The sequence below is a fragment of the Hemitrygon akajei genome, chromosome 21 (genome assembly GCF_048418815.1).
Source record: "Hemitrygon akajei chromosome 21, sHemAka1.3, whole genome shotgun sequence".
Lineage (NCBI taxonomy): Eukaryota > Metazoa > Chordata > Chondrichthyes > Myliobatiformes > Dasyatidae > Hemitrygon > Hemitrygon akajei.
In genome coordinates this window covers 39,473,918-39,485,121 of record NC_133144.1, presented here as the reverse complement: position 1 = coordinate 39,485,121, position 11,204 = coordinate 39,473,918, and the positions used below count along the sequence as shown (strand labels likewise).

The following is an 11,204-nucleotide window of genomic DNA, read 5'->3' as shown; positions in this document are numbered from 1 at the left end:
GTTATTCAAAACAAATTTCTTGACACTAAGGGATATGAGGATAGTGCAGGGAAGTGTTGAGATGGAACAGCAGTGATGTTGATGAATACCAAAGTAGCCTCCAAGGACTGACCATCCTGCTCCCTTTTTAGGATTTAATGACCTGCCTTCCTAATATTTTCTATCTCCTAATATCTCTATCTCCATAGTCTACTGAGATGTGGTGGAGGGAGGCTCAATGGCTTATTGAATTGTCCTTTTCAAAAAGGGCCTAATTAGCACATCTACATTAAAATCTTGCCTATCTAATTATTAAATGCAGAATACTGCACATCTCATATGATGATACCTTGATGCTTCATCACCTCATCTCATTACATTATGTAGGTTGCCATATGTGCAATGCGTTGGTGTAGTCAGCAGCTTCTCTTACATTAGCTCATCCCATCAATAATTTGGTCCACAGTTAGTTCATCCCACTTCCCTATAAAAATCTCCACCACCTACCTTCTTGATGACAAGATCCAAACCCTCACCACTGAATTAGGAAATATCTCCTCAATTCAGAGATTTAACTGTCTTTGTACGTAGGCTACAGAAACCCAAAAGCATTCAGGACAAATTGTATGTTGTCCTTTGCAATGAAAGGATTTGAGTAAAGAAATAAATCCATTATTGAATTTAGTTGAGTATCTGATATTTCTAGGACCCTGTATTTTGGATTCCTTCACATGTGGAAATACATGTCCAGCCTATCCATCACCTTCCCTCTCACTCCTTCCTTTCCTAGATAAAATAGTTCTACTTTGGGTCTTTCCACAACCATTTGATTGTTCCATATTTGCCTGTTCAAAATCCAATGCTTTATCATAATGAATACAGTGCCTAGTTTAAGACAAGAGAGAAACAGGATCTCTCTCTGAGATGTCCTCATCTGCTAAGAGCAAACATGAGAGGTGTTTGCAGGTCTCCGGCTGGTAATTGAGGTAGTTGCCCAAAGGACTGAGCACTCTTTCTGGCTGGCCAGAGCCTGGGAGAACTACACTGTAGCCTCAGAAGAGAGATCACTCTTCATGATGGCACAAGATGAGGAGACAGATGCTAGTCTTCTCCGATCACTGGAGCATAGACAGGTTGTGGCATGTCAGGTCTAACAGCCTGCAATTTGGGCCAGGGACCAGGGGCAATATCTCTACACTGAAGCAGCAAATCTTTCTCAGAGGGCTTGGACGCTGACTGATCATGCTGTTCCACAGCCATGATCAATTGCTTTTTGGACAACGAGCAAGAAACTGGATAGGGTCAGCCACAGGCGAGAGGTGCTAAATGGGTGACTCTTGTTCCAATTTTCTATGTCTCTCATTTTGGACAGAGAATACGTATTACTGGAAGCAGCAAGACCCATCAGATCTGCCTTACAATGAAGCACTCTTGGCCACAGGCCATTGGATTGAAACCCACAAGATTAGTCTGTGAAGGTCCAGTTCCTTTCAGACGCAGACTGAATTTTAATGAAATCAATAACTTTGAAACTCAGCGCTTGCTGCTGCCTCCGGGTTTTAAAAGTTTCATTTTAAATGACGCTCATAATTCAAGTTTGGTTCACTTCAAACCAGCTCAGCGGGGAGTCAGTTCTGAGTCCTTATAGATCTGAACCAATACTGATGCTGCATTCAAACACAACCCCCACCATTGGCTACCAGCCAGAACCACTGAAGGTTCCCATGAAGCTACTGGTAAAGTGGCCTGGATGGAACACACAGCACTTTCTGCTCTGAGGTCTCTTACAATCTCATTCTTGGGACACTAGGCATTACTGCCACAGCTGGAATTTGCCTGCTACTGTGAGGCCACTCCCTCAAAGCCACTGCAATGCACAGTCTCAACGACTGGGTCAGCGAGGAATCTCAGGATACGGACCCAGAGATAAAGCAACAGCAATGCATCTCCATGTTGGGTTGTCCACCTGCTGCCGTTGTCCTCATCGGTCGTGGTCATGGACTTAGAATGTGTTGGTTCAGAATTCTTGGCATTATGTAGATCATGTGTCTACTATAGTCAGAATTATACTCCATTGAATGACTTCAAACTTCAGGTTCTTTTACAAGAAAACAAGACGCCACATGTTGTCAGAATGTTTTGTTTAATTGGATTTTAAAAGTCAATAGTGTTGAGGGGGGGAAGGGGAAGGACAGGGAGGAGGTGAGATGAGATGAGATAAGTGGAGTGCGAGTATATCAACATCTTTTACAAAATCCTTTATGAAAATACATGCAATACAAGTTGAGAGCTTTGTAACTACATTTCCTTACAGTAAGATGACTACTCTCAGCAGGTGGAGCTCTATGAATTTTAATCAAGTTATCCCAGTTGTGAACAGAGAATACAAAGTAAACGCAACCAAAATGAGCAAAAAGTTTAATAAAATCTGCCCTGATTTCTTAAAGTTTTGTTTGGAGTATTAAGAGTCCTTGTAGATCGAGACTTTCAAAGAGCTTGGACAAATGGCTGAGAAAAAAACGACTGTGCAGCATTATCTCAAGAACCTCAAACTCAACTCTCAGCCCAATGATACATCTATGTTTGCTTGCATTCACAGTGCACAGCCACAACATTCTTGCTTCGGTCAGGCAGTAAATTCAATTATTCCCAAGCAGCTTCAAGATTCCATACCTGGAAATGTCTGCCTCAACTGCTGGGACAATGGAGGGAAGTGTGCTGGGGAGAAAAATTATTGTCCCACATTCTGGAGTTGGATTCTACTTCCCTCAGCCCAAACATAAGATGGAGTGAGGTGTCCCAAGTAATTCCAAGGGTAGGTTACTCTTGATAAATCCATCAGTTTCCCTTATCAAGATCTTCTGTTACCTAATAATGCCAATTGAGGGTAGACTTTGCATGCTACACTTTACATAGTTCAACCACCACCGGCCTCGAATGGAGAAGAGAAGCTCCCAAAAAGTTGTCAGCCTCTGTCCTGATAAATGCAACACCTCACATAGGCACGTAATCAGCCTCGATCTTCCTCAGCCGCTTGTTGTCATCCACCTTGAGTTGGAACAGGTTGTGTTATCGTCCAACAAGAGGAAGAGTCGGTGTTTGTGCAATCGGCCACAGCAGAGGGTGCAAGGGCGAGGAGGTTAAAAGATTAAAAAAGAGAGTATGTAAGTTCCTGCACATTTGACTCTCTGCCATCTTCCAAGTATTCTCTATCTCAAAAAATCTTTTGCAAACAGAGGGAGGAGCAGTCTGAATTGTTTACAGCAGCTGGAACTGTTTATACTACAAATTGCAAAGAGTTCCAAGAAATTTAATTAGAAAGAAGTTTAACTTCAAAAAAAGTTAAACAGTAAAATGAAACACCACTGTAAAATGTGATATTCCAAAGGGGTGTAAGAAAGTGGATGCTGAGCAAGACGTTTCTTCTGAAGGGGTAATCTAAAACGGAGGGGGGGTGGATGGAGAGACAGCTTCAGAATTTAGATGAGGAGGAGGAATGCTTTTGTGGATCTTTGGTATTCTCACTGAATGCATCCACGTCCAAACTGGTCCAAAGCTTGGTTTACAGGAGAATTGAGGGTTTTGTGAAACTTATGGAGTGAAGGCCTGGCTCAACAGTGGAACAAGCATATTGGATTTGTAGTTCAGATGTTCCAATTACTTGTATCCTTATGACAACCTGCGACTTGGCTGCCATAAGGATACAAGTGTTTGATGGCTCTGGGCCTGTACTCACTGGAATTTAGAAGAATGGTGGGTGGGGGGGGGGGGGGTACCTCATTGCAATTTAGCATATATTGAAAGGCCTAGATAGAGGGGAGGTGGAGAGGATATTTTCAATTGTGGGAGTGTCTAGGACCAATCATCACAATCCCAGTGTTTAATATAAAGCAACTACTCACATCGTAGCCACGAAGGACAGCGAGATGGAAAGCCAGGAGCTGGAGAGGGATAACACTGAGGATTCCTTGCAGGCAGTCGACTGTGTGAGGGACCCTGATGGCTCGGTAGGCATTTTTCACCGTCTCCTCGTCGCCCTTCTCGCAGATCAGGATGGGCTGCCCCTACAGAACAGAAAACAGCCAGGTCACTGGACTTGGTGTCTGCACATTGAATAACAGCTCCTGGACCAGCTACACTCTTCCAAACTCATCCTGGGTATTCTGTGTCCCTGGTGCCGGGAGATTAAACCCCGCTTCTAGACTATGTAAAACCATGGAATTGAAACAGGGTTGAAAAATAAACTGACGGGCTCCAGGACTGTGGCCCAAGCACTACAATGGAGCAAAGAATTCAAAAACATCGAGACGTGGAGCGATTTAGTGCAGAAGTGGCTCTTCCACCCAGTGAGACTGTGTGACCACTAACCGCCCATTCACACTCAGCCCAACCTTTTCATCGGTGACATCAGTGGTGGGGAAAATGCTAGAGTCGGTTATCAAAGATGTGATAACAGCACATTTGGAAAGAGGTGAAATCATCGGACAAAGTCAGCATGGATTTGTGAAAGGAAAAACATGTCTGACGAATCTTATAGAATTTTTTGAAGATGTAACTAGTAGAGTGGATAGGGGAGAGCCGGTGAATGTGGTATATTTAGATTTTCAAAAGGCTTTTGACAAGGTCCCACACAGGAGGTTAGTGTGCAAACTTAAAGCACACGGTATTGGGGGTATGGTATTGATGTGGATAGAGAATTGGTTGGCAGACAGGAAGCAAAGAGTGGGAGTAAACGGGACCTTTTCAGAATGGCAGGCAGTGACTAGTGGGGTATCGCAAGGCTCAGTGCTGGGACCCCAGTTGTTTACAATATATGTTAATGATTTAGACGAGGAAATTAAATGCAGCATCTCCAACTTTGCGGATGATACAAAGCTGGGCGGCGGTGTTAGCTGTGAGGAGGATGCTAAGAGGATGCAGGGTGACTTGGATAGGTTAGGTGAGTGGGCAAATTCATGGCAGATGCAATTTAATGTGGATAAATGTGAGGTTATCCACTTTGGTTGCAAGAACAGGAAAACAGATTATTAACTGAACGGTGGCCGATTAGGAAAAGAGGAGACCTGGGTGTCATTGTACACCAGTCATTGAAGGTGGGCATGCAGGTACAGCAGGCGGTGAAAAAGGCAAATGGTATGTTGGCATTCATAGCAAAAGTATTTGAGTACAGGAGCAGGGAGGTTCTACTGCAGTTGTACAAAGCCTTAGTGAGACCGCACCTAGAATATTGTGTGCAGTTTTGGTCCCCTAATCTGAGGAAAGACATTCTTGCCATAGAGGGACTACAGACAAGGTTCACCAGATTGATTCCTGGGATGGCAGGACTTTCATATGAAGAAAGACTGGATTGACTAGGTTTATACTCACTGGAATTTAGAAGATTGAGGGGGGATCTTATTGAAACGTATAAAATTCTAAAGGGATTGGACAGGCTAGATGCAGGAAGATTGTTTCCGATGTTGGGTAAGTCCAGAATGAGGGGTCACAGTTTAAGGATAAAGGGGAAGCCTTTTAGGACTGAGATGAGGAAAAACTTCTTCACTCAGAGAGTGGTGAATCTGTGGAATTCTCTGCCACAGGAAACAGTTGAGGCTGGTTCACTGGCTATATTGAAGAGGAAGTTAGATATGGCCCTTGTGGCTAAAAGGATCAGGGGGTATGGAGAGAAAGCAGGTACAGGGTTCTGAGTTGGATGATCAGCCATGATCATACTGAATGGCGGTGCAGGCTCAAAGGGCTGAATGGCCTACTCCTGCACCTATTTTCTATGTTTCTATGTTTCATTTTCTCTCCCCACCCCTGCCACCCATTCGCATTGACCATCCGCTAATGTACTCAAGGTACATAATTAACAGTGGCCAATTAACCCAGCAGCCCACACATCTTGGGCATATGGAAGGAAACACCAGCATTCACAAAAAGCTCCATCTGAGTCTCTGAAACTGTGGCCCTACTAGCAGTGCCACCCTTACCTGGTCTCCAAGGAGGGTTGAGTTTGATACCAATCCAATTAAGAAGGAATTCTGGTACCTCTACCTTCAGTGACAGAAGTATAGGAAACTCTAACACAAGCAGTTGTCACCAGCTCACCAAGCACACGCAGGAAGACCATTAACCTTACCGGCTCCTTACTCCTGTGTAGCATCAGTCATGAGGAGACAAGCTAAGGAGGAGCACTCAGCAGTCTGGCAGGACCTACAGAGGGAAGTTTTGGGGCAAGACGCTGCCTGTCCATTTCTCACCATAGCTGCTGCCTGACCTGCCGAGTTCCTCCAGCATTTTGCTCTTTGCTCCGGTTTTCCGCGGTCTCTCGCTTCTCCACGAGCGCTCAGCAGCCCGTGTGCATGTGTCGCAAGGGAGAGGCAAGCGACTACGGATGCAGGCCCAGATGAGAAAGACCTAGAACTGTGGAGCTTTCATGGAACAACAGTACACTTCAACTTCTTCCTGTGATTAGGCATAGTCACACATAAACTCATTTTTCTAAAAAAAATCTAAAAGGTAAACATTGCAAATACCTAGACAGCTACAGTCATTAAACCAGCAGCTGAATTTCAGAGCTTCCTTTCTTAAGGCTGGCAGGCAGAGCCGCGCACAAGCCAAAACAAACAGCACCATTTCAAAAGCCCTTGCAACACGAAGGCCACAGTTCCACTCAGAACACCGAGGCCCACAGCATTTCAAATGGTTCCAGCAATCCGTGGCCCCACTGTCACCCAGCACAGGCTTACAATCCGTAAACAAGATGGCATCAAAGGAAGAATTAAAAACGAGAAAATATTTTACACATTCCCTCATGATACCAGTTGCAATTTTTAAATGGGAAGGACGAATCCAGGAAGCCAGGGGTCAGAGTCTTCCAGCGCGGAAAAGGTCCATCAGTCTACTGACCCTATTGATCAAGTACTATCTCTACTGAGCTTATCTTTCAGTAGGTAACAGCGATAAAGTCATACAACATTGAAACAGACCCTTCAGCCTCATTCATCCATGCTGACCAAGATGTCCACTAAGCATTTGGCCTGTGTCCTCCTACACCTTTCCAATCCATATCATTTATCCAAATGTCTTTGAATGTGAGTGGCTGGCACACACAATTGTGAGTGTTATGTCCCCCCCCTCTGGTTATCCCCCTCTCAAAGACTGTCACAGGGAAGTGACCTCATTGGTCCTTGCTGTAGTTGCCCAGAGTTTAGCGATTTTAAGTTTTCACATCTCTGCAAACCAATTCACTAATCCACTTATTTGCCGAGAAGAGGCAGCAGATGGGTTTTGGAGCTGACGTGGACTACTAGCATGCCCTTTGTCGGGCTGAATGGCCTACTCCCTGCAGCAGCACAGCACGGGCACCCCCCGGCACCAGATCGAAAGAACACTGCTTACCTGGCGAGCCACCACCTGTTGCAGTGCGTTCTGGCACTTGGTAAAGGTGGGATCCCGCATGACAATCATGATGACAGGCATTCGATTATCCACCAGGGCCAAGGGTCCGTGCTTCAGCTCTCCCGCCAAGATCCCCTCTGAGTGCATGAAGGTTATCTCCTTAATTTTCTGCAATTTAAACGGGGCAAACATCACTTACATTGTGGTAACAGAGACAGAGGCCCGTAAGAAAGCTTCATAGAAAGTAACTGCTCTGCACATGACCACAAGAAACTGTGCAGAAAGTCGGCAAATCAGAGAAACCAGCCTCCCCTTTGCAGACTCTGTCTACAGTTCTTGTTGCCTCAGTGAAGCCACCAGCGCAATCAGAAACTCCACCCACCCGAGATCTTCCCTCTTCTCCACTCTTCCACTGGGCAGAAGATACAAAAACCTGAAAGCATGTACCACCAGGCCCAAGGACAGCTTCTACCCTGATGTAATAAGACTATTAAATCATTCCCTGGTATGATAAGATGAACTCTTGACCTCATGATCTACCCCATTACAATCTTGCACTTAATGATCTTAAGATCCTGCACTGCACTTTCTCTGAAGATTTTACATTTTACCCTGCATTGTTATTGATTTATCTTGCTCTACCTCAATGCACTGTGTAGTGATTTAATCTGTAAGATCCATATTTAAGGCAAACTCTTCACTGTACCCCGGTACATTTGACAATAATAAACTGATACCAAGTCTATAAGCACAAAGGCCATTACTTAGTCCACAAAAGAAATCACTGTGTGACTTAACATGGCATTTACTAAATTAGGGATGTATTAAGCAGGACAATTAATCATTTAAGCACTGCCCATTGGGTCTGGACCCACTGCCCTTGGGTCAAGGGCATCCCCTGACTGACTAGTAAAGATTTTGGTAATACAGGCAGTCCCAGGTTTCGAACGAGTTCCGTACCTAAATCCGTCTTGTTTGGATTTATTCGCAAGTCGAAACAGGTACATCCGGTATTATTTTGCGTCAGTTAGTCAAACATTTGTCTTAGTATATAGCATATATTTTACCTTTCTATGCATATAAAACACTTATGAAACGTATGTATTCCAATAATTAAACCACTGCGTTGCTTAGTAATAATTGTAGCTTTCATCAGGGCAGGGCCTTTCACATGCTCCATCATTCTCACTTTATCCTTTAAAATTGTTCCGATCGTTGACTGACTGTAGCCTAACGCTTTTCCAATGACCAATGGTGTTTCACCTCTTTCTGATCGCTTTATTATTTCCACTTTATTTTCAACTGTGATCGTTTTCTGTCAACGGAACAGAAACACTGTGGGCGGCGGGTCCCCAGCTCCGCCAGGTCCTAAAGTCCACTGCATCGAATTTCCTGGGTCCTAAAGTCCACCACACCGAGACAGGTTAAATGGGACAAGTGGGGGCAGTGCTGACTGGAAAACGTGTGGGGGGGAGTGTCAGGGTGAATCTTGCTAAGAAAAATTTAAGCCAAATACAAAGTAACACACTCAACGCAGTGTCAATGGCAACAACTTAAAATGGCGGACGGCGTCGTGATCCAACTTAAAATGGCGGACAGCGTTCCCCTTCCTCGGTTTGTAAGTACGAGTTGTTCGTAAGTCGAATGTTCGTAACTCGGGGACTGCCTGTATTGAAATTATTAGTCACTTAATAGATCACTGGAATCTGGTCTCAGTTAATTGGAAGACACAAACTTCCCCTTTTACCCTGAAGCGTGTGTTACTCACCAGCGCCCCCTCCAGGCATGTGGCATAATGATAACCACGACCCATAATAAGCACAGACTTCTGCTGATACAACTCGCTGGCTAATCTCTGGATTTCCTCGTCCAAGTTTAGAACTTCCTTTATTTGGTCTAGAAGAAAAAACAAAAAAATGGTGTGGAGAGGTTGACAAGTGGAAATGGAAAACAGATAAAGCTTACTTTTTGAGCCATTTGAACTACATAGTCTTGGTATTCTGAAATATGGCAGTGCATGAAAGAACAAAATTCATATGTTCATTATAGCTACAATATACCAGTAATACAGAGTATTGATACGAGTACACTGGTGCAACTGGAATTGCTACGATAATTTCCACCTAATGCAGTACCAGGTTGAACTTTTTCAAACAAGATTTGGCAGTGAGCTACACAAACAAGCTACCAAGTGGCAAGCTGGCCAAAAAGGTGGGTTTCCAGGAGCAACAAGGGAGCAGAGAGCCCAAGAATTTTACAGAGGGTATTCCCAAAGATTAGGGTGAAGGCACTGACATCTGTGGGAGGGACTGAATCCAGGGTTGTTTTTGAGGGACAAGTGCATGAGCTTTGAAGGGAGTTTCTGAAAGGTCTTACACAGTTAAAGAGGCCACAGAAGAAGTTTTGAATACAAGAATTGTAAAAGGTAGGTGGGTGAAGCACCAGAAAAATGACCAACTGCATTTATCACAAAGTACAATGACAACAAAATCATAAGCATACATAACCCACCGCATGTTGGATTATTAAACCTGAGGTCATAACTAATTTCCTACAACTTAGACCACATCAAAAATAGTGCATTGATTTCAAAACATTTTGGGATGTCCAGAAGTGCAAAACAGATGTAGCTTCTTCCTTTCCACAATCATTCTCTCCCATGGTCAAAGATATTGCTTCAACAATCTTAGTCTGCAGATATTTAAATGTGGACATACAAGAATACAAAGCAGCATAAATTTTACCCAGAAACTTCAACACAGCCTGGCGTACTTTTGAAAAATTTGAACAAACATAACTGCACTTCTTTACAACACTGCAGCACAGCAACCCAAACTACACCCCCTCCCGAGATACACCCTTGTGATTATACGGGGTAGATTCTCTTTCCAGCTCAGATTACCTGGTAGAGCCTGGAGACCCTGAATGATCTCCCTTCGTCTTTTCTGCATAGATATTCGGTCTTCTGATATCAGGAGAGCAAACATTACCAGGGCCACAAACTGGCTTGTGTAGACCTGCGGAGTAGATGAGTTAATTGAGACTGGTCTGATCCCCCACAACAAGTCCAATGTCAGAGCTTATCAGGGAAAATAAGGTGGCTGGCCAGTAAATCATATCCTTCATAGAATCCATAAAACCCTCCATCTGGTTAAAGCATTTCCCCATAAAACAGCAAAACCATTATTTGGAATGTAATTAAAACCCAAGTTGCTCTCTCATTCTGCTGTCTTCATACCTTCCGGCTGATCACCGGCTACAGAGGTATCAAATATATGGTAGTATTTCAGAAATCCGCACACACTCAGTACACGGACAGACTCCTGAATGGACATTGAACCCATGAACACACCTCACTTTTATTATAGATCCTGCTGGCCTGCTGAGTTCCTCCAGCATTTTGTTATTTTTATTATTTCTGTTTTTGCACTATTTTTAATTTAACAATTTAATATACATATATACTTACCGTAATTGACTTATGTTCTTTCTATATTATCATGTATCGCATCGTAGTGCTGCCACTAAGTTAACAAATTTCACAACATATGCAGGTGATATTAAACCTGATTCTGATTCCGATCCTAAGTGGAGCTTGTTTCAAAAGGCTCAGAACCAGAGGAGTATATGAGAACTAGAAAAGGGCAATAATAAATGGAGGGCACTCATTATAATTCTACAGTGATACAGCAAATTACAGAGAAAGACTCCAGCTGCAGTATTGTCTGCATACAAGTCCTCAAAGTGTCCACGTGTGGCAGCTATTTTTCATTTAAGCTGTAGCAATCATTTTCTCAGAAGAAAGAATAATGACCCATTCACAGATGTTTTATCTTATGACT

The 11,204-nt window shown here is 43.6% G+C and overlaps 1 protein-coding gene across 2 annotated transcripts in view; it reads right to left on the bottom strand.

The window, feature by feature from the left end:
* Positions 1-2,728: 2,728 nt before the first annotated feature.
* Positions 2,729-11,204, bottom strand: part of LOC140714251 (glutamine--fructose-6-phosphate aminotransferase [isomerizing] 1-like) — a 108,742-nt gene continuing 100,266 nt past the window's right edge. For both annotated transcript variants that reach the window (XM_073025295.1, XM_073025296.1), the window contains exons 15-19: positions 10,265-10,379; positions 9,131-9,258; positions 7,363-7,530; positions 3,882-4,043; positions 2,729-3,027 (exon numbers count right to left, since the gene is read on the bottom strand). In XM_073025295.1, coding sequence (XP_072881396.1) covers positions 2,974-3,027; positions 3,882-4,043; positions 7,363-7,530; positions 9,131-9,258; positions 10,265-10,379 — 627 coding nt within the window. In that variant the 3' untranslated portion in view covers positions 2,729-2,973. The remainder of the gene's footprint in view (positions 3,028-3,881; positions 4,044-7,362; positions 7,531-9,130; positions 9,259-10,264; positions 10,380-11,204) is intronic.